Source organism: Octodon degus, unplaced genomic scaffold, assembly GCF_000260255.1.
Source record: "Octodon degus isolate 3935 unplaced genomic scaffold, OctDeg1.0 scaffold00048, whole genome shotgun sequence".
In the NCBI taxonomy this organism is placed as follows: Eukaryota; Metazoa; Chordata; class Mammalia; order Rodentia; family Octodontidae; genus Octodon; species Octodon degus.
In genome coordinates this window covers 1,066,836-1,090,772 of record NW_004524624.1, presented here as the reverse complement: position 1 = coordinate 1,090,772, position 23,937 = coordinate 1,066,836, and the positions used below count along the sequence as shown (strand labels likewise).

General features: G+C 38.2%; 1 protein-coding gene across 3 annotated transcripts in view; it reads left to right on the top strand.

Moving 5' to 3' along the window:
- Myot (myotilin) overlaps positions 1-23,937 on the top strand; it is a 42,648-nt gene that overhangs the window by 1,632 nt on the left and 17,079 nt on the right. Inside the window, exons 2-9 of one of the 3 annotated variants that reach the window (XM_023716441.1) lie at positions 10,673-10,741; positions 11,137-11,254; positions 11,939-12,001; positions 12,577-12,718; positions 14,569-14,592; positions 15,510-15,629; positions 15,724-15,967; positions 20,849-21,412. In XM_023716441.1, coding sequence (XP_023572209.1) covers positions 10,734-10,741; positions 11,137-11,254; positions 11,939-12,001; positions 12,577-12,718; positions 14,569-14,592; positions 15,510-15,629; positions 15,724-15,967; positions 20,849-21,412 — 1,283 coding nt within the window. In that variant the 5' untranslated portion in view covers positions 10,673-10,733. Of the gene's footprint in view, positions 1-10,672; positions 10,742-11,136; positions 11,255-11,938; positions 12,002-12,576; positions 12,719-14,568; positions 14,593-15,509; positions 15,630-15,723; positions 15,968-20,848; positions 21,413-23,937 lie in introns of those variants that run through there. The other 2 variants (XM_023716442.1, XM_004632228.2) reach the window with 2 other exon arrangements.

Here is a 23,937-nt window from a genome sequence, read left to right as displayed (position 1 = left end):
ACAAAAATATGCAAAGTAACATTTGCAAAGATATTCACTTAAATCTTGTTTTAACCAACTCACATATTCCTCAACAGAGAATTGCTTAAGTAAACTATTATTAAACCATATGAAACACTATGCAGGAAGTTACAAGATTAAGTTATATTTTTTTGTGCTACTATCAGATGACAATACACATTCAGTTGAGAAGAACAGGACAGCATAATATATGCAAGCTGGCCCCATTTATGAAAAAATATATATATATACCAAACTGTATGTGCAGATAAATTTTCAGGAAGGATATACGAGAAACTGTTAGTAGTACAAATTGAGGTCTAGAATGGATTAAGTTTTGCTTCTTTCTTTATAACTTATGCATTTTTTAATTTTTGCCCATTAACACCTATTTTTATTTAAAAGTACCTTAGCTATCAAAAGAATTAAGCTATACTCAGAACGTTTTTAGCACTGACTATATCTTATTATATCCTAATTTTCTGAAAATCAGTAATTCCTGCAGGTTCAACAAAATAAGCCAAAACTCCATTTGCCTCTAGGACAAACAACAATAAAGGAGCTGTTTTATATGCTGTTTTATTTTGAAAGCAGATTTGACTTCCCAGGATATATTTTTTCCTAGTTTTATACCACTTTGACAATTAGAAAAAATGTAATGTCAGGTGATTATTCGGTGCGGCAGTGCCCTAACATATTACATTCTACCGAGACATTCTTAAAGGGACCTCTGACCCAATTCCGAGAATCCAAGAATGTGACCCTGAATAAATGGAAATTACTAAAATTACTCTGCAAATTACTAAATGGAACAGAAATTTGGATGGTAGGATGTCAGTATACTTTGGGGGGCATATTTCCTCCCCTGATCCCCCCAAGTAGCAGACTAGCCACGGGATAACAATTTGAACTATCTCCATTCTGACATTAAACTATCCAGAACCTTTCCAGAAACCAGGCTAATAAATTTTCACTTAAGGGATAGATTCTCCATGATACTACCTTTGAATATATGAATATGTATATTCATGTAACTTTTTAAAATAGACATCAAATATGTAACACAAGAATGAAACTTTGAATTTGAAATACATATTAGTTAACTGGTATGGCACTTATTTTCTGAGTCATTGCCCTATTTATTCTTTTGTTTGTTTTGTTTGGTACCAGGAATTGAACTCAGGACTTTGTGTTTGCCGGGCAGGTGCTATGTCGCTGAACTATATCCCTGGCCCTACCCTATTTATTTTTAGTAATATAATAAACCCCATGAACCTATTGCTCAATGCAAGAACTATAACAACACCAATAATCACATTATCTATATGCTTTCCCCTACCTCCTTCCTCTACCTTCTTCCACTTGCAACCACTAACCTATATGCTATGCTTATCATATCTTTACTTTTTAAATGTTATTAAGGATATATTATTGTATCTTAAGTACAAGTAGAAGATGTAAGCAAAATGAAGGAATTTTTCTAGCATTAATAAAACAATGAATTTGATGATGGGCAGGACCTTCACTAAAGGTTCTGGGAGAAATACAGATACCTAATATAGGAGAGCACAGTATTTGGAACTTAAGACATTTTTCTTGAATTGGATCCAGCAGAGAAATGTATTACATACAAAAATTATTACCACAATCTTTAATAAGCAAGGGATGGTCAGGAATTTCTTGCAGCTTGGGTAAACTAAAGAGGTTTATGACACAAGTAACCACGGCAATGGTTATTCGTAGGCCTAATATTTTGGCTCTCTACTCTGTCGGCGGTGATTCTTCAACACATAGTATTGTGTGGGCTCAGGGAAACCTGAGATGCTACCTTCCTTTCTTTGTTTCCTCTCAGCTTCTCCACTGGCTTCCTCAGTGCTCCTCTGCCATGAGTCTGCTCACAACTGCTTTGCTCATTTCTTTTCTTTTTGTGGTAATGGGGATTGAATTCAGGACCCTGCGCTTACCAGGCATCTACTGAGCCATCTCCCCGGCTCCTGCTTTGCCCATTTCCCAGCCCTTTACATTGCTTCTCGCCTCCACAAGTTTGCCCCATCATCCCTCTTCTCCTCTGCTCTGAAATGTGCCTTCTCAGTCTCTTACCAAGAAGGTGGCGATGCACTCAATTAAAGTGTGCTAAGAAGCTGGTACTATGGCCTGCGCCTGTGATCCCAACACTCTGGGAGGCAGAGGCAGAAGTATTGTGAGTTTGCACATAATCTGGGTAATTTTTTTAAAAACCCTTGTCTCAAAGTAAAAAACAAACAAGCAAATAAACAATTAAAAGGAGCTGGGAATGTAGATCCATGCAAAGGCCCCGGGTTCAATTCCTGATACAAAAAAAAAGAAAGAAGTGTGCTGAAAGAGGAAAGAGAAGAAAGCCATCAGGATACCCTGCTCGCCGATCCTTGCCACAGTCTTTCCCTCTGCCTGTATAACTTTCTAGTGACTTCCTTTATTAATTAAGTTAATTGGTACATTTTCGGAATATATAATGATCACATTCATCGTAGGACATTTGTACCTGTACGGAACATAACTTGGTTCTTGTTCCCCCCTCCCGCTCCCTTTATCCCTTTAACCCCTCCTTCCCTGTTTAGAAAAGCTGTGCCTTTCTAAAGGAGCGAACTGCACAGGGCATCATATTATACAGGGGGCAAGGCTGGGCCTACTAATGATTTACACAGTTTTACTTTATTTTCTGAACACATTTTCAACTCTTAAGACCCCAAAGTCTCTAATGGAGGTCTTTAGGGGCTTTGACCCAAAGCTGCTTCACATTCAAAAAATGGAATCAGCACATTTGTCACACATTCCGCTAACATTTTACAAATGCGCTGTCCAGTTCTAGTTACCTCAATATCATAAATTTTTCTAATATTTCTAAGCAATAAACAGAGGCCATTCTCAGAGTTATGTTTCTGACCCAGTGTCCTGTGTATATAAGGGCTATTGTGAGCTTCATTTCTCTTAAATCCAAAAGCTACAGCTTAAGCCCTCTTTCTCCCAACTTCCCTAAGCACACCTGGGAAGATTTTTCACACAAATCAAGGAACATGCATTTATAGAGGTTACCAACTCTGCTCTGCACAAGAGTTGTTCAGAGAGGGTTGTTGTGCATAGTCTTTTACTGTTCTTTTGCAAAGCCTACTTAATTCTGCACATTCTCCTGTCTGGAAATCTTCTAGTTACATTTAGCTACAGCACAGGAGGGAGGTAACCTGACACTCTTCTAGGGACAGTGTGTGGTCTTAGCTGTCCTTGTGCACACAGTATTCCTCTTGGCAGTAACTGCTGGGGTGTGTGTGTGTGTGTGTGTGTGTGTGTGTGTGTGTGTAAAGCAAACAAACATGAAACAGCTTCTTGAAAACTGAGCTTGACTTTATAACATGAAAGCTTACCTGCTCAAGGCAGTGGCATCCAAGAAGACAAACATTCTCTTCTTATTTTAGGTTAATATCAAAGGACAAAAAAGTTTTAAGTTAAATATCAAAGTCCGTTCTGCACTCAGCAGGATATAGAAGACGTTAAAGGGAATCTGATCTCCTCCACCTCTGAGGTAACTTGCCTGCCTCAGAACGTCATCACTGGAAAGGGTGTCTGTCATTTGGGCTGAAGCAGCAGCACCTCCCACCTAGACACAAGCCGAGGGGTGGGATGTGTTCACAAAGAAACCCTTGCCTTTGTCTGAACCAGTCTACCAGAGGATTAGAAGAAAGCAGGCCGGTTTTAGTGTGGCTTCGAGGAAGTAAGGGTTTGCGGGGCTAAGTTTAAAGGGAGAAAATGTTAGGAGGTGTGAGAGAGACTCTAGGGAGGATGTAAAGTGGTGGCGGTGGGGGGAGCAAAATACAAGCTTTGTCGATTCGGGGAGTTGTTTGCTGCTTCTGAGACAGGAAAGGTCCTCGCTTGAGGCAACTGTACTCCTGACATCTCTTGTCAGTGAGATCACTGCAGATGCTAGGACATGAGACCTGGGATGTACTGTAGTCTGGGACTCTGCCACCACGGCTTTTTAGCCCCAAGGCTGGTTCCACTTCAATCTTTTATCCCCAAATAAGAAAAAAAAAATTCTAAATCCAATCTTAAACTACATTTGAAAGTTCTCTTGTAAAACAAAATGAGAAATACCTTGCCATAGACTTCAAAGGAAGCATCTGTTTATCTTAGCATTTGAGTTCGAAGGACTGACTTTTTTATTTGGAAGAATTGTATAGACTGGGTCTTTTTAAACTAGTTCCTCTAGTGCCATAATTTAAAATCCAAGATACCACAACAAAAAATAAAGTGGAGGAAGTTTTTCTTTAAAAGAGAGAGATGATCCTTGGAGTACTTGTTTCTGAAGCCCTCAGCCCCCACGTATGATGTCCAGCAACGCTAAGGTCACCACTAGGCAAGCAGCCCACACCCTGCTGACAAGACCCTGCGTGAAAACAGAGATAGCAAGGTGCCAGGCATGTGAGTGAAAAACATCGTGTGGGACTTGCATTACCTAGTTCCAGTTGCCAATACAGGAATTAGAGATGAGCTGCTCAGCAGGCTTTCCTTGAATTCCTGACAGGAGAAAGACCATATGCCCCAGAGAACAAAGTTTCAAGATATATCCCACTTGTTTCCAAGCCCACCGCGATATCAGCGTGAGCGGGGAGAAGGGCTAATATTCATGGCTCCTGAGCAAGCATCACAGCATTTGATAGAGAAGCCATGTGAGAAAAGCTATGGACAACACAGACCTTAACAACAAGAAAACAGGAACAGGAGGGGTGTGAGCCACACTGGAGGTTGAACTACATAGATGTCTATATAAAAATATGTGTAGTAGTTATTGAAGTGGACAACTTTCAAAATAACTTTATAAAATTAATGTGTTTTTTAAATAAAAAATAAAAACAGCATTGATCTAGCAGAGGAACCGTAAGAATCCAGACAGTGAATAATTTCCTTTAACACGGAGAGATTGGTGATCAATAGAGCCGTGACAAAATGCCTCCCTGGCACGGGGTAAAGCCAAGAAAGTTGGCAGAACTCCAGGGAAGATGGAAAACCCTTTCAGTACAATTAAATAATATGTCCAACCATCTGGAAAACAGTGGTTCAGCTTTGACATTAATGTGTCAAAAATAAAAATGACATTGAAAAATAAAGGAAGGGAGGAAGGAAGAAAAAAGGAGAGAAAGAGAGAGTTTAGGAAGGGCTGGAGAATGTAAAAACTGTATAGTAAAGTATTAAAATGGTTTTTTTTTAATGTTTAGAAAATTTTTAAATCAACTATTGCTAGAGAATGGTTAAATGAGAAGAAATGATAAGGTGGGTCCTCAGAGTTTCCACATATCTAATCTTCCCTAAGAACTTTTCAAAACCATTATCAAAATACTCAGTTGAGGGCTGGCCAGATAGCTCAATGGATTAAAGCACCTGCTTAGGCAGATGCAGGGACCTGGGTTCCACCCCTGGTGTACTGTGCCCACTCACCTCTGGGACGAGGTGCAGTGGCCCTTGCCTATAATCTCAGCATTTGGGAGGCTGAAAACAGGAGGAACGCTATGAGTCTGATCTATGTAGTAAGACCCTGTAGACCCTATACTAAACGCATTTTTAGAAAAATACTCATTTGGGACTGAGTGTGTAGCTCAGTATAGAGTGCTTGCCCAATGTGTACCCAGCACCACAAAAACACACATACACATACACACACACACACACACACACACACACACACACATATAAAAATGTAAAAGTCTCTTTCCATAATACATTTTACTTGTGGAAACTTTAAATTAATTATTTTTACATAAAGAAGTGTTATTTAACATGGCTTCTGTTACCAAATAGGAGATTGGTAAAATAAACACTAAAAGATAAAAAGACGGACAAATAAAAAAATTGAAATAGGGCCCGGGGAGATAGCTCAGTAGAATAAGCACTTGCCTGGCAGGAGCAAGGTCCTGTGTTCAATCCCCTGTACCACAAAAAAAATGACAGAAAGAAAGAAAGAAAGAAAGAAAGAAAGAAAGAAAGAAAGAAAGAAAGAAAGAAAGAAAGAAAAAAAGAAAGAGAAAAAAAACTGAAATAGCGCAGTTAAGTTTCCCCAAGAAATCAAGTAACTTAAATAACACTTAATAACGTTAATTTTAGCTTCTTATGTAATCCAAAGTATTCTCACTAATGGGACATTTTTAAGTGGATTTTCCTTATGAGGCTACTATCAGATTCCTTGGCTGTTTAGTAGTCAATAAGTTGAATGCTCTATTTTTTCAGAGCACTAGCCTAAAAGCATCCATAAGGCCAGTATAACTGCAGATACCCTAGATAGTCAAGCAATGTTAGGAGGACAACACCATTGTTCTTTTCCATGGTGTCCATGTATCTTGACATCTTTCCAGGCTGATATTGCCAAGGTCTTAGACTCTTCATCTGGCAGAGCCTAATTCTGTTCTCTGTACAAAGAGCTAAGGTTACACTCCGCAAAGGTTACCATTTACGTGAGATGTGAAGCCTGCTAGCATAATTCATCACCAAAGTAAAATTCCTAGCTATTTTTTCTCTCAAGGACACCCCTAGTACTGCCTAAAATCAAGAAGGAACACTTCAGGACAGGTTCCACGTAGGGCCCACCTATACTCTGAGTCCATATTTTTCATTTTGATATTCTTCAGATGAGTTTTTTCATAGCAGTCATGAAAAAGTGCTTTGTTTTTCTTCTGAAAACAAATTCAGTCCCCTAGAGGGAACTACGTGGTAATCAAATAAAAAGATTACAATGGTTTTAATAAGAGAATCTAATATTAAAGGGTAAGCTTTCTTTTAGAAATTACTCTTTTGCATGTTTGATTTTTGTTTTGTGACTTACACAATGATTCTTTTTTTTTTTTTTTTTTTTTTTTGTGGAACCAGGGATTGACCTCAGGCCCTTGCACTTGCCAGGGAAGCACTTATCCCACTGAGCCATCCCCCCGGCCCCTCCACAAATGATTCTTAAAGAATTGTTTTCATAAGTAAATATGATTCTGAATTGTGAAAGCTGTTTCTAAGGTCCATCTCATCTTCCAAATTCTTTTTACGGAGGGTCATGAACACACTGCCATGAAGTGTGGACTGCTTTTGCCTGTAATATCAACATTTCTTATCTTCTGCCACAATTTCATCTACCTTGATAGTTCCAAAGATCAGAGATTTGAAAGCATAATGAGAACTTCAGATATTAAAGAATATTTTAAGAGAACAAATCCTAGGTAGACCTAGAACAAATCTTAGGAGCAATCTTATTTGCCTCTTCTCATTATAACCCCCAAAGTCTTTCTCAAAGTTATAACTAATTAATGATAGATCGAAAATCATAAGTTAGATTTCCTTGGCGTTGAATTCATGTTCTCTACTCATGTTACTGGCCGCTTTGTCTTAGCCATTTCTATATGATCTGCAAACATAGTTGATTCAATGCCTGACATGCCAAGGGGAGTACTCAGGGTATTTCTGGGTATCATTGGTCCTCACTGTCTCCTGGCATTGATTGGAAGATCAGGGACGGAAGACAGAAAGTATTGTTTGACTTCCACGCCCATAGATTAAAAGACAGCTCATAAGGCTGTGTGCTGCCAGTGCCCTGCTCATGAAGTGTGATTGTTCTTGTTCAGAACAGGAAGCATCTGGAATGTCAAAAGGCTCCACCAAGGCCCTCCCCCTCAAAGAGATTAGATTTTCCCTTTTTTGTTCTCACTAGCCTGGGGGCATAAGGCAATTTCCAGGTGAGAAACCTGAATCCTCTTCACCGCCAAACCCATCCTAATATTTTTCAGCTTCTACTTTGATGTGTGCCAAGGAGTTTAGAGGAAATTTTAGCCTCCTGAATCAACTGACCTATTTATTTATAAAGCATGTTTCTTCCAAGAAGTTCCAAATATTTTAGACACCCTGTCTCACTTAATCCTTCTCTTCCCATGATGGGGGTAGGGGTGAGTGATTTCATTTTTATCCTCCTGCCATACCCAGTTGCCTTGTTTACTTTCCAGAGTTTCTTTCCAGAGTCTACTACTTAAAGGTTAAAACTCTGTAGTTATGCACATTCTCAATCAAAGTTTCAACCAATATTGCTAATAAACTAAATTTATTCATTCAAGAAATAGGTATTGGTGGGGCTGGGGGGATGGCTCAGTGGAATAAGAGCTTCCCTGGCAAGTGCAAGGGCCTGAGTTCAATCCCCAGTTCTGCCAAAAAAAAAAGAAACAAGAAAGAAAGAAAGAAAGAAAGAAAGAAAGAAAGAAAGAAAGAAAGAAAGAAAGAAAGAAAGAAAGAAAGAGGTATTATTCATTTCCTGTATGTCTGACACTATTTTAGGCACTAGGATACAAGAGTACACAAAGCAGACAAAGTCTCCAAACTTTTTTTAAAAAATAATTTTATTGAGAAACAAATAGCAATGAGACAGTTTCAAATCTGATTAGTAAGACAGTTTTAATAATTAATACATTGTATATTGTTGTCTTCATAGTGATTATTCATTGTACAAGACACAAACATGATATCCTGTCCACAAACACTATTAGAACAAATCTTTCTATTCATTGAATTAAGAGAAAGTAGCTATATATCTATCCTATTTTATTTTATTGAGAAACAAATATCAATGAGATACTTTCCTAGCTGATTAATAGGACATTTTCAATAATTAATACATTGCACATTGTTATAAAGTCTCCAACCTAATGGGGTTTACATATACTAAAAGGTCTGTTCCATAAAAGAGGGAGAGTTACTTAATATTCAGACTAATATCCACAGTTTCAAATTTATATGGTAATACAAAACCCATTTATATAGCACAAAAAGCCTATTTTCATATTTGCCTATTTGCCTTGGAAGACAGGAGAGTTGGACTCTAATTTTGTCTCTTCTACCAATAGATTTCATGGGCTTCAAGAAATAATATCATCTCTCCAAACTTTATTTTGTTCTCTGAAGATGTTGGACAGAAAGATTTCTCGTGTCTTCTCTTGGCCTGAAGTTTCACAGTTAACCGATCATAGGAAGATATCCTGTAGAATTTATTGCCAACATCAAAAGAGAAGCAATCCCTCCCTATCGATGGCTTTTATTCATGGGTGGGGCTGAGAGAAACAACACAAAAGCAACTTCTCCTAGAAAAATTAATAATAATATCTCTCTATGCAATAATCTATAAAATCAATCAATTCCATAGTTGCTGTATGTTAACATTAGGATAGACACTTTAAGGACAGGAAACCTCTTAAAAATCTCTGACCTTAATGAGTTTCCCCCAAAAGGTATATGATAGTAAATAGTTAAAACAAAATCTACTATAGAAGCTTTAAGTTCACAGATGAAAATACGATGTAGGCCTAGATTAGAAACATCAGGAAGGCAAAACATCCTGAATCTGCATAGAACCACCATCCTAATCATTCTTGCAAATAACATTTTGAGTGTGTGATATCAGGTATGTAGCAAATGAAGTGGTTTTTGAGGCTAACTCTTTAAGTTCTCAAGACAACTCTAGACATGAACACTACTAGAGTGCCCGTTTTACAGGTGGGGAAACAAGACTTACAGGGAAGCTTAATATACCTAGAGGACTAAGCAGGAAATCTGACTTCAGAGTTTGTAGCCCCATTTAATGCTCACAGACTGCTTTCCTCACACATGAGACAAAGGAATTTCAGTGTCCAACAGACAGCTTGGTGCTCATAAATGTTACTTCCCCCTCACTTCTTCCATACTCCACCATAGCGGAGGAGTCAGACCTTTTGGAAGTGACAGCTCCCTTTTCACAAATGGGCTTAATTCCATTGTGAAAAAGACTCAAATCTGCTGGCACCTTGATCTTGAATTTCACAATCTCCAACCAACCAACATCCAATCAAAACTGCAAACAATAAAATTCTTTTGTTCACAAATTACTCAAGCTAAGGTATTTTTGTCACAGCAGGCTTGACTAAGCCAAGATCCTTCTGAGAGTAAGTATTGCAGTTTGTTTCAATGGATTTTGAAAATCTCAAACCAAAATATAAATTCACAGACTCCAAATTATACCTTCTGTCTGAGTCTTTTTTCTATTGCTACAATAGAATACCTGAGACTGGGAAATTATAAAGAAAAGAGATTTATTTAGGCTCACAGTTCTGGGGGTAGAAAATCTAAGATTTGGCAGGTGCCTTTGGCAAATGCCTCATACTGCTTCAGAATGTTGAGCAAGTCAGGAGGGGAGGTGGGTTGCTGCAGAAAAGGCAAACATAAGGAACAACTTTGCTTTATAACATCCAGCTCTTATAGTAACTAACACTGTCAGAATTAACTCCATCCTGTAGGACATGCAGTAGTCTGGCCTAATCATTTCATAAAGGCCCTACCTCCTCCACAATAGCAACCAAATTTCAACCTGAGTTTCAGAAGGGCAAGTCATATTCAAACCATAACATCAGAAATGATATTTTTGGAAAATTACTCACCATCTCACCCAGGTACAATACTGTAACTGAGTAAAAGGGAAACATCTAGAGTTTTTAAATTAACAGCATTACATCCTTAGGCAAGAATTCAGATTAAATTAACCAGCTGCCTATAACTAAGTAACTTACTGGTCCTGCAATAAATATCATATACTTGAACTAATTACTTTTTAAATCTCAGCAAGATTTGTAGAGAATTGTTTTCTTTCACATAGGTGCCCAGGGAAGTAAGAAAAAGTTTTTTCTCTGGAATTGTGCTTGGAATATGCCGCAGAAATGTCAGAGTAAGTGCTGAATCACATGTGGATATGCATTTTCCATGTATGAATATAAGAGAAACTCCACTTTTAAAAGTGCAAAAGTACCCCAATACATCGCAGAGAAACTATGAAAAGATTATCTACTTTCTAAGTTATTTCTTTTGGATAACTTAAGTGTCTCATAACACCCACTGATTATCAGACTGAGACAGAGGAATTGGAAAGTGAAACTTTTAGGAGACATAATCCACTAATAATTAGTTAAAATACTACTGAAATTATTACTTAATATTTTTTTAAAAAAAGGATTATAGGTAAATATGCGTGCTACATTCAGATGTATGGAGTGAGGCTTTTCTATCAAAGCCTGCTCCAAATTTTCACTAACTGGGCTGTGTTTGGTTTTGTTTTCCCCACAGCATAAAGAAGAAAATCACTAGAGTGTCTCTGACCATCAGTTCCCCAGTTCATGAAAACTCCACTACTAGGTCGAGTTACTCTACCTTAGTTCAACCACTGTGCGTTCATCCCCAGAGGGTAAGTTCTGTCCTAAGACTGCTTATGGAGACAAGCGTCAAGAAAGAGAATCATTGTAACTAGCTTGAAAAGTATGTATGAAAAAAGCTGCTAGCTGCATAACTTCAGAAAGAACCAGGAGGAAGTCCATGGGTCTCAGAAATAGCTCCATGGTGGCTCCGCAGCATGACGATTTGTCTGCATGCCAAAACAGAAGGGACAGCCCCGTCCTGGAGTATTCCAACCATCCAAAGAATGAATTCCCTTTTATTTATGAGGAAAGGAAGTGCTCTTTTGAAAAGGGAAATGCTTTTCTGATCCAATAAGACCAACTGTATGAAGGAGAAAAAAAATTAGACAGTACAATTTAAAGGTCACTTAAACTTTTGTTATCTAGTCTCTAAGTACTTGCCAATACCTTCTCTCAAATGTAAAGCCCAGTGTTGTATTTCAGCATCCTGCGGGTGGAATGCTAGAGAAGAAAAAAAAAGAAAGGGTGGCAAAGAAGCAGAAGAAACATCCAAACTAACATTTACATTAGCAGCATTATCCTTTACAAAAGGGGAGCTTAGGGTGTGGCTGGTAGCAGCTAAAACTGGACCTGTTTGTAGCAACTAAACTGATCTAGTGAGTTTATGGCCGCCATGTATCCGGGTTTGTCTCTGTGGATAATAGTGCCATGTTCTCTTTTATTCCTGAAACCAGATGCAGAGTCCCTGTAGTAGCCTGTCAGGATCTACGTGTGTGCTAGCTCCTGTGTTCACCAAGGTAACATGCTTCCTGCATGACAGAGTTTGGATTTATAGATATTAGAATTCACCAAAGAAGCATGAAAAAAGAAAGGAGAAAAGAGAAGGACTTTGGAGATAATTATCAAAAGGGGGGTGAAAGAAAGTAATTGAGAGTTGGGTCCAAGTGCTATAAACTATGATTCAGGGCTCTTAACAAACACTCATACTGCCCATGACAACTGTGACCAAAAATGTAGATGAAGTCTGTGAGTAGATAGGTTCTCAACAAAATAATCAAACTCACCAAAACAAAGGTTTTTTAATCAATTTATTCTCTAATTTGAAAAATAGCTCTTAGTGAAATGAATAATGGTTTTTAGATTAAACACTGGTTTATGGAGTTCAGATAAAAAGAATTTACAACTGGCTGTATAGCATACTATAAGGCCCCAAAGAATGCCAGCAGCTCCTGTTTTGATCAAGGTAGAGTGAGTTTTCAATAATTATGATAAAAAGGCAGGCACACTTACTGAAGGTGGCACCCCAAATCGCTGCACAGTGTATAGTACCAAGTGTCTTCTACTCTGTGTCTCTATTCTGTTTGTTCTTCAGCATCTGCAGGACATCTCTACAACCAGAGGCCAGTGTGTCGTGTTCGAATGCAGAGTCCAGGCCACAGCCACAGTTCAAGTGCATTGGTACAGAGAGAAAGAGCAGATAGCCAACTCAGATGACTTCCAGATTCGGAGGCAAAGTACTATCATGAGCTCTTGACTGCCTTTAATTTCAATTACCCTCGAAATCAAGTTCATGTTTTAAAGTACTCTAACAGCTGATCTTTATAACCTATATAATTTCTATTGTAAAGTCAACAAATATTTCAAGTTCAAATGATTCTGCAACACAAAAAAGAAGATAGAGTACAGTCATAGCTCAGTGGGAGAGCACTTGCCCTGGATCCATCCCCAGGAGCAGAAAAATAAATACCCAACAATAAGAACATTTTAAAAAAGAAAAAGAAAAGATAGCTGTTGCTTTAATAAAACAATGTCTTTAAAATTTTGAGTAAGGATTTCACTATGTTGCCCAAGGGCTCAACCCTTGGTTCAAACAGTCCCAAAGCCTCATCGTCCCTTGAGCTCACAGTACAAGTGTGAGCTACCACATTAGATTGAAAACCATTTTTAGTGGTTGTGTAAAGACTAGTTTATTTTCACAAAGTAATCTTAATTATCTTTCAATGAGTTTTTGTCATATAACCAAAAAGAAATGTGACACTACACTATTTCTTAGAGTATAAAACAAATGAAAATGATATATAACTTTTAAAAAATACCTTATTGCATAATTTCCCTACAAAAGAATGAATTAGGAAAGGATAAAAGGATAACAGGTATAATGATCTCCCTTAGGCTAAGCTGAGTTTATATTCCATAACCAATTCCTGCTTAATTCTTACACGAACATTTGGAGATATATGTATTATTATCCCCATTTTATGAGTAAGAAAACTGTGACCAGAAATTCAAAAGCTATACTCAAGGTAAAAAAAAAAAAGCTAGAAAATGGTGAAGCTAAAGGTTCAAGTCCAACATAATTCTTATACCAAATGAAGAAAATACATGTGTTTAAATCCTAATTCAGAATATTTGCATAGCACATTATTAGGCAAAGCAGATGTTATTTCTCTTAATAATATGTATTGCATATTTTCAAAATAAAACAATACAAATATATAATATAAATCTGAAAATATACAAAAGCATAAAGAAGCTTTAAATTACCAGTATTCTCACACCCAGAGTAATTATTATTAAGCTTTTGTGTTTTTCCTATAGTATACTACCATATTTTTAAATGTTGTATTCAATTTTTTTGTTTTTTTATATTTTTAAATCATTTATTTATTTATTCATCTATCAATCTATTTATTTATTTCTTTGTTTGTTTATTTGGTACAGGGTCTCACTAGGCAGCTCAAATTCATAGCGATCCTCCTGCTTTTAAGGGCCAGGGAAATGACTCAGTGGAATAAGCGCTTCCTTGGCAAGCGCAAGGGCCTGAGTTCAACCCCTTTTTCCTAAAAAAAAACCATAAAACGAAAAGATCCTACTGCTTTAACTTCCCCAGTGCTGGGATTACAAGCATGTGTCACACATGGGAGTTCAGCAGCCGGCTCCGTGTGGGGCCAGCACACCATGTGGTACCAGAGATCAAACACGGGTCCTTGGGCTTGCCAAGCAGACACTCCCCAACCCCTCAATTGTATTCTAATCAGAAAAATTAAAAGAAATGAATATTTTGGGGAGTAAAGAAGGCTACTTAGGGATTAGTGTTTCAACAATGATTCATATTCGAAGAAGAGATACTAATCTCATTTTTCATGTTAGAGATGAAGAATTAACGTCTAAAGAGGCAATTTTTACAAGGTCACAGAGTAATTTAGTGGTAGAATCTATACCAAAATTAAGTTCTAGCACCCCTCCAAATGTTCCTTTATGTGAGCTTTTATAGAAGTTAATCTGTGACACATGACCCCTTCTAACTAAATTGGTTGTCATCACTTAAGTTATCCCTCTTTTTTTTTTTTTTTTTTTTTTTCAGAAGCTTCCTTATCATCCACTCCTGGTAAGTACAGTTTTGCAACACCTTGCTAATTGATTAGATCAACATTAGCATTGAAAGGTTATCTTAATTCTCCTGAGGCTACTCTGTACCAGCTTTTGAACTGCCACAGCAGAAGAAGCAACAGGGGTTTCATATACCCAGTCATGCCACACATGTTTACTGTATGGCTTGGATCTGTTCTTGGAACTAAGGAGACAGTAGTGAACCAGACTGACACGATCCCTGCCTGTGGAGCGCACGCATTCTCCTTCTAATTCCTTTTCGCACAGTGCTTGTTTGGCTACCCAGAAGCAGTGAGGGGCGTCCTGACATTACACGCTCATGCAATTGGGTGTCCAGAAGGATGTGTGGGGTCCATCACGCAGTGGCCATCACTGCATAACTGCTAGGTCTAAATACCATCGTGATCACACTTTTCAGGTCAGTTCCAAAAATATTTCTATAGCACTTTTATGTTTAGTGCTTAAGCCCTACAGACACAGAAACATAAAACTAAAGGGATAAAGTTTAATTCCTGCTTTCAGGGAACTTATAGAGAAAACACATGTGTCTCAGAGGCAAGTGATAAGACCTTTGCTATGATATTTTTAAGATTTATAGTCATGAGCCTGTTAAGATGGCAAAGTATTTAACTAGAAGGATATTTTTTTTTTTTTTTTTAGATAGGGCCTCATTTTGTAGTTTGGGCTGGCCCTAAACTCACTATGTAGCCCAGGTTGGCCTCAAGCTCATAGCGATCCTCCCTTCAGCCTTCTGAGTGCTGGGATTACAGGTGTGTGTCACCAGGCCCAGCCAAATGAATGTTTTTAATGTGAAGAAAACTACTTAATCTTAGTACCTATCCTCCTTGACATTCTTCTATGTATCGTTTGGGACATATAAATATGCTTATCACGTGAGGTTTTCTTGCCTTCCAGAGGAAGTCTGCACCCTGACTCTAACAGAAGCATTTCCTGAAGACTCTGGGCAGTTCAAGTGCATTGCAGAAAACGAGGCTGGGTGTGCAGTCTCCACTGCCAAGCTCTCTGTTTTCCCAGGTGATCACTCTTCGAAATCTTGCTCCAACTCAACTTTGAGCTAAAAGAAAAATCTTCCCTTTCTATCTTAACTGATGATTAATATATTTTCCAGAAGGTAAAGAAGTAGAGAATTCAAAGGGTGCTTCAAAGTTACCTATGAGCAGACTTTCTCCAAAGGTGGCTTCCTTTTCTTGTGCAAATGAAAGGTACACAAAAGACAAAAGTCTGGACGATCTGCCCATAAACCTTATGGCAGCTATCCCCACTCCTGCTGGTTATGATGAACGAAAGATCCAGGTTCCAAAACAGGATTTCTGCACCATAAATGGAGATTCCTCTGAGCTACAATCACAGTGGTAAGAATAAACAGGCCTATGATTCACTCCCACAAAATGTTCTTCTTTCTATAGATAGATCACGACAAAGCTCCTGCCTTCAGGGAGAGTGCATTCTGAGTTGAATCACTTCCACTTTTGCCAGTCCTCCCATTATGCATTTTACCACGTCTAAAATACTAAGTCTTGTGTTTAGATGTACATTTTACCATTTGTTACAGAGACTTGAAAAAAAATCATTCATGCTGATAAGGCACAAATCTTGTGGGCTATTTTTACAAAATAGAATTCTGAGGGCTGACCAGATATCTCAGCAGACTAAAGCTCCTGCTTAGGCAGAGCACGGCACCAGGGGTTTGATCCCCAGCATGCTCTGCTGGCCCCATTCCTCGGGCACGCTAAGACAGCAACTGAGACTGGGCATGGTGGCACAGACCCATAATCCCAGCACTTGGGAGGCTGAAAACAAGAGAATGACTACGAGTCTGATCTGTATAGTGAGACCCTGTAGAACAGACACATCTGACCTCAGACCTCAGAAGTAGCCCACACAATCATGCTTTTCCTGTATACATAACTTACCATTGAAAGACAACAGTGGATTTATATGAGGAGGGATGAGTGACAGTTGTGTAGCTAACGATTACCATGATGACAGAAGAAGTTACTCTGAAAGCAGTAGGATCAGGTTCAGTGAGACAAAGTGAGGCACGCTGTTCTGTGCATGTTAGGATGACTGAGGGGAGACACTGACCAATAATTTAGAGGAAAAAAATAGAGAAGCTTGCCTTTGTGGACAGGTTGGAGGAGGCTCACTCACCTGCATCGTCATAATTCTTTCCCTTAAGACTGTATGATTTTTCTCAAGTAAGAAACTAAACCACTCAAATGACCACAGGTGTGAAGAGACAGAAAACACCATTCAAAAAAGTAAACCAGACATTAAAAGCAAAAAATCAGATTCATAATATATTTTTAAATATAGACCCTCAGCTGTTGAGAATGGTGTAGCAAAAGACACCATTCTGACTTTTCCTAAAGTCGGTTGCTTGTTTCTCTTTTTATAAATAATCTTTAGCCGTGGTGAGCCACTGAGGCTATCACAGATGTCCTGTCAAAACTCACATCATCTCTTACAAATGCCTAGAAAGAAGAGGCAAGACTTGAAAGACAAGGAGTAAACAGAACTAAAATTTTTAATTAGCTAGGGTACATTTAGAACCTATCTTACACAAATGTAAGGATTTAACCGTTCATCCTGCATCTTCCTTACTTGGTTAGTGAGATAGATCTCGAATTTTTAGTACTAAATGACTGCAATCCTAATGCCTCTGCTTCCTTGCGCTACCCAAAGCCTTTCTCAAGCAGAACAGAGTGTCAGTCACACATACCACATACAATATGCTTGGAATAGTGGCTTACTCATAGTAAATACTGTATGTACTAGCTGTTCTTATTATTTTTGTCACTAGCTATTCTTATTATTTTTATGCAGTTTAAGTCTCTAATACAGATTGAAAAGTTCTGTCCCTTTTAGAAATTTGAAATAGCAGTGAGCAGATGTGGAGAAATATTTTGGAAGATTCCTGAAATGAGACTTTGTGGGCAGCCACTTACTCCATGGGCTAGCACACTTCTGCTAAGTAATGGTACATGCTTAGGCAGTGATTGCCAAACTTTCTCTGAATACCAAAGAAAAGTACACTGACACATTCAGTTGTGAAAAATTTTACATGGCTCATATGTGCTCAAACATGTATTTGTTGTACTCTGATGTACGTGGTAATTAAATCAAGGTTGGAAAACCTGCCTGTTGAGGAGGGGAACCAAAACCACTAGGTGAAGATTCTTCCATTTGATTGGTCAGATCTCTCAGGCTGGGCAATCCACCACTTTTGTTGATCTGACAGTTTCTACTGTAGTTATTTATTTTCCTGCACACAAAATGGAAACCTAAATATTACAATGGTCTCCTTGACAAAAATAGAAATGAAACTGTAACTGTTTGGAGTAACTGGAGATGTAAGAGAGGGCATCTACAGCCCTAACTGTACAGATAGCTTACTCGTTGGATGCTTAAGTATTTCAAAATTCTTTTAAAATAAAAGTAATAAGTCAAAGGGTCATATGCCAGACAGATTCAGGAAACATGCTAAAGAAACTAAATCACAAAAGAAAAAAGAAAAAAAGAAACCAAATCATGTTTTTCCGTCTACCCGCTTCCCAGTGAGTGACACCATGACCTTGTTGTCTGCCTCTGCACAGACCACACCTCCTCTTGAAACACACTGCTTGAGTCAGACTTCACCCTGACCCTTATTAGACAAGCAGGGCAGGGAGGGAGGAGCAGATGAAGAAAGACACAATACAAATCAAGCTGGAACCCACCAGCACTAGCCTTAGCAGCGAAGTCTTAAGAGATAGAAAAATTCACCTCGGAATACTATTTCCCTTTCGGTCCTTGTTTCTCCGACAGGGCAAATGGAAGGACCCCACCACAATAAAGAAATCAAGTTTTCATTGTACTTTTTTTTTTTCATCTTCCAATTCACTGTTCTTCCCCTGCATGAGCTCATTAAGCTCAAAGTCAAAATGCATGTCTAAAATAAAGAGGCCTGCAAGAGTAGCTCATGTAATACCACTCCTTAAATATCACTAAGACATCTGAGATATTGTTTAGATTGTGGACTCTTACTTTGACATGCCAGCATAGGTAGATGGACAGGCAAGCACATCAGATGTCACTGTTTGGCAGCTGATAAAAGTCAGCGGAGCTATAATACTAAGCACAGAGCCGCTAGATTAGTCTGAGGGAAGGAGATGCCGCTTCCTTCCCTTCAATAGGAGGTTCAACCCAGCTGGCACCTTTTGAAACTACGGGTAAGTCCCTGTTTTATTCCTGCTATGACCTTGGGTTTTGCTCTTATACACACAGAGGGGTGTGTACCAAGGTGATATTCAGATGAAAACTTTGAAAGTCAAAATATTATAATGCATATAGATGTTTCTCCACAGCAGTTTAAAGACCGACTATCATTCATTTCTGTAATACATTCCTCTTGAACCTATTTATGCTCATAAACTTGAAATTTAGGAATATATAACTTTTGAAGTTCTTTTTTGATAAGGCATTCTTGACTCTTTAGTTATATTTTTGTTCTTTATTAAAATTGCTACATACAGTCACAAGATGAAGTTGTTTGGTCTGCAAAAGTTTCATTAACAGTATTTTTGTCCACATCTTAACTCAGTTAACTCTAAGACTTTGTCTCATAATGATGAATAATAATGATGATAAACAATTAGAATAATTTTTCAGTTAAAAGTTTGACTTTTCACTGTCTCAGTATTTGGGGGTTTTTTGAGAACTTGTAAAATTTATTTATTTTTTCCCATAATTTTATTGATAAACAAATAGCAATGAGACAGTTTCAAATCAAATTGGTAGGACAGTTTCAATAATTAACACATTGCATACATTCTTCCTAGTGGTTGTCTCAGTATTTGTGTACTCTACATGAAACAAAGTAAATGTATTTTGAATTAAATTATTTGATATCATGAATAAAGAAAGAATCAGTGTTACAATAATTTTGGGGTTAGTCTTAGTTTATGTTTGTCTCTAATGTAGCTCAGATTTACCATACTAAGGGAAAAAAATCAATAAAACATGAATCCTTCAAGTTTGATTTTAACAACAAATAAGGATGATTTTAACAACCAAAGGAAAAATGGGGATCTACTGTGCAAAAGCAGGGGGACCACTGCAGAGCCCAGTAAGAGAAATGGTTTCCACTTTTTCTTGGCAAGGTACTATCTTCGTAGGCTTTTTTCACTTATTTCTGTATTTCCCATTTGCCATTTTAAAAAAAAATCCATTTAAAAATTAGTTTAAAGTACCTATCAAATAATAAAGAGGAAAACTAAACAATTAAGGAAACATTAAGAATAGTAACTAGAAAGTATAATATAAAAATAACTTTAAAACTATAAATGCCTTCAGATTGCAATCTGTAATTACATTTCACACAAGCATTCAGACAAGAGCACCTTAATTATAATCAAGTTTGGTGCTATGTCAATTTGGAATGAAGGGCAGGGGAAGAAAGCAGTGAACTGGTTAAAAAATTAACCAGTGAACTGGTTAAGGTTAAAAAATTCTCTCAAAGCTGACAACAATGAATTTCAAATGTTCACTGTACTTTGTGAAATTGAGAAAAGGTGGGAAAATGTGGACAAAGTAATATTCTTCACAAAGGAAGCATACTGTTTCCCTCAACTCACCAAGGTGTTTATCAGAGACCATCAGGATATGAATTAATTAGTATATCAGAAAGGCAATTAAGTTATATTGAGCAATGGGAAGAATTCTCACTGCATGAAGGCTGATATTATATATATTTAACTGCTATTAATTTTAAATCATGAAATCTCTGTGGTTAATGAATGTGCAAAGTCTGGATATAAGTTTTTTTTGGTTTTTGGAGGAGTTTTTTGTGGTACCGGGGATTGAACTCAGGACCTTGCACTTGCCAGGCAAGTACATACTCTACTGAGCTATCTCCCCAGCCCTCTGAGACCATAAAGTTATCACACTGAGCATCATCAAAGAATTTCTTTTCAAAAATGACCTCTTGGAAAACTTCGTTTGGGGGCTTCTACCTTTGGAAGCCCCTTTTTGTGCCTTCACCCAGAGGAAAACAGACACTAAGGCACCTTTTACTCAGCCTCAGGGGAAAAGTCGTTTGTGTAAAGGAAGATAGCAGAAGGAAAAGCCTGGAAGCCCTGAAGCAACCGAAAAGGCACACAAGCTTTAAAATAGGAAAAAAAAAAAAAAAATTAAAGTCAAGCAAACAATATTGTGTAACCAAAGCTGTAACTTAATTATTTCTTCTTTTGAAGGAACAATATTCTTCAAGAGGAGCCCACTCCACCCCAGCCAAGAGCACAGTGTCCTCGGGATCTCAGCAGAGAGGGACAGACCAAGGTTACTTCTGATTTCTTGCCACCTTCTGCAGTCCCAGGCTTGCAGCCCCCTCTTTGGGATCCTACCCTTCCAGAAACAAATCATTATAGTGACAACTTGCTTTCATCTTCTATACACCAGCTAAGCATGTTTAACTACGAACGTCCAAAACACTTCATCCAGTCCCAGAACCCATGTGGCTCCAGATTGCAGCCTCCTGGACCGGAAACCTCCAGTCTCTCCAGCCAGACCAAACAGTCTTCCATTCTTATCCAGCCCCGCCAGTGCACAGAGCAAAGATTTTCTGCCTCCTCAACAGTGAGCTCTCACATCACCATGTCTTCCTCTGCTTTTCCGGCATCCCAGCAGCCTGCAGGCTCCAACCCAGGCCAAAGGGTTACAGCCACCTATAGCCAGTCACCGGCCAGCTTCCTCAGCTCCATATTGCCATCACACCCTGATTACAGTAGCAGTAAAATCCCTTCCACTGTGACCTCCAAGTAAGTGCATTGTTTTTATACTGCCTGTATACTGAGCTTCTGTCTGAGGAGTTTTGAGGGTGTGCTGCAGTTCACTCTGTTCTATCTAAATAAGCACTAACTCAACAGTTGCCTTATGTAATCCTCCTGGGACACACTGAACCAGAGTACTGGCAACAAGAGGTCAACCCGACCCTTTCTACAGTGGCCAGGCTGTGCTGAACTCAAATGACCCTCATACAACTACTTACCTGCTATTTTCTATCTATAAAAGGGGTTCTAATATACCCTCAAACAGTGAACTTTTTCTTTAGGTCTAAGTTGCTCTAGCTGTAAATTTAATTCCTCTGACTGAGATCGGCTGGGATGAGGAACACCTGTCTGTCTGTTCTTCTTCAGATAGAATTTCCTCTCGCATAAGCAAAGGCTATTAAGTTTCTTCTCAGCCTTAGTCTTTCCTTCCTATTCATTTTCCTCTCTAATCCTTGATATCCATTTGGCTAAAAGAATCTTAAATTAACATTGGTTTTTAAATCTAGCATTCAAACACCCACCCACATGTACGAGCTTTCCTTACCATGATGAAAATAAAGGTTTGGATAGATGGAGTCATTACTTTAAGGTTTGCTTTGGTAATTAAAACCATAACTCGTGCAAATTGCTAGGGTGACCTAAACTCCCAGGAAGAATACCTGCAGCGTTATGCAAGCACCAACTATTTTCACAGCCCAACGACTGTCATAAGAAAACCTGATATGAAGAAAGCCACAGGGCTTGTGCTTTTTTTAAAACATGAACTGAATACTTTGTGCTTTTGCAAATGTAGGGCTATCAGTTTTCCTATGTCCTGGCTCACCAGAAATTCAGAGAATTAAATCAAAGGCATCTCAAAGTTGGCTGGGGGATATATGTTACTGCAGCCTTTTTGACACATTTGCCAAAACTTGTTCGTTTTTCTCAGTCTTCTCTAGAAATAACTTTTTCTAGAAATTCTATTGTTGGTGACAATTCTGAAAAACAGACTGGAACTGGCTATAGTGATTCAATTTGCAATGAGACCTTCTCCATATTTTTAAAAATAAAAATCACAAATCCTATAGGTACCAGCTTGAACCATCTGAAATGGCTAATGGAAAATTGCTTTTGGCCTACAAAAATGGCATTCTCATAAGCTTGACCTAATATTTCTTAAAGGATGTCTTCAAGGATAAGAGCCTTTCTCCTCTATCCCTTCCCAAATTCCCATCATATCCATATCATACCTCACAGGTTTTTCTTGGTTACATTTACTCTAATTATTTTTCATCTAGGCTTTTATTTTTTCCAAATTTCCTATAACAGCATATAAAAATGTTAAGTAATCTTTTCTGACGATAATTGGGGTTTTTAAAAAGGTTTTGTGAAACAAGGTCTCATTGTGTAGTTCAGGCTGTCCTTGAACTTACTATGTAGCCCAGACTGGCCTCAAACTGGCAGCAGATCCTCCTGCCTCAGCTTCCCAACAGCTGGGATTACAGTTGTGCACTACCGTGCCTGCCTATAATATTTTTCTTAAAATAGCTTCTCCATCCTGTTCCAAATTCCTGCACAAAAAAGAAAGCTATTGACCAGATTTTCACTTAGCCTCAACCATGTACCTAGTGCTATGTGTGAACCTAGGAAAGGAAGAAGAAAATAAAAAATAAGCAGAATAAGAAAGCAAGGCCTAGGAGTTCCCCAAATCAGACACCCAAGATCCAGCTTTAGCTGTTCCATTTTCAGCAACATAGATAACTCTTTTAATCTTCCCACAGCCACTCGATACCCATGCTGTGTCCAGCTGTACAGGGTGGAAAGCCCTGGCCTTTGAACAACTGTGCACAATGCCCTTATTGTTATGATGGGCTGCAGTTTGCTATGCCTTCTAAAATAATCCCTTGGCTTCTGACCTAGAGAAGTTTGAAAGCTATTAAGTTTTTCATTGGTAGGAAGTCCTTAAGCAAGCGTTTTTTCCAGTTGACCAAACTACACACTGGAAAGTGGGGGGAACTCTTTAATTTTCTTTACTTCTTCCAAAAAGCTTGTTGAGTAACATTCAACAAGTACCTTATCTGCTTGGTAACTCCGTTTCCTGACCTGTCACAAAATTAACAATTGGGATAATCAGTAATAGAAAAAAGACCTATAAATCACTGTTCAGATATAATATTAGCTTATACATAACATTAACTATCAAGCACTAACACTTAAAAACCATGTATACTTTGTGGTAATGGGAAGATGCATAGAATAAATGAATGACTGAGATTTATATACACATCAATGCTTTTCAGGTTTGCTTCCATCACCCTTCAGAATTTAGAAGATTTCTCAGGACACCCTGAAACTAAATTATCTAATTCTAATTCATTTCAATAGATATATGATTTGTATAAAGATAGTAAGCTAGCATTAGAAAACACAATAGACTGGGCATGGTGACAGGGCTGCTAATGTCATCCCTGAGGAGGCTGAGGCAGGAGGACTGAGTTCAAGGGCAGTCTGAACTAAAAATGAGTTGAAGGCCA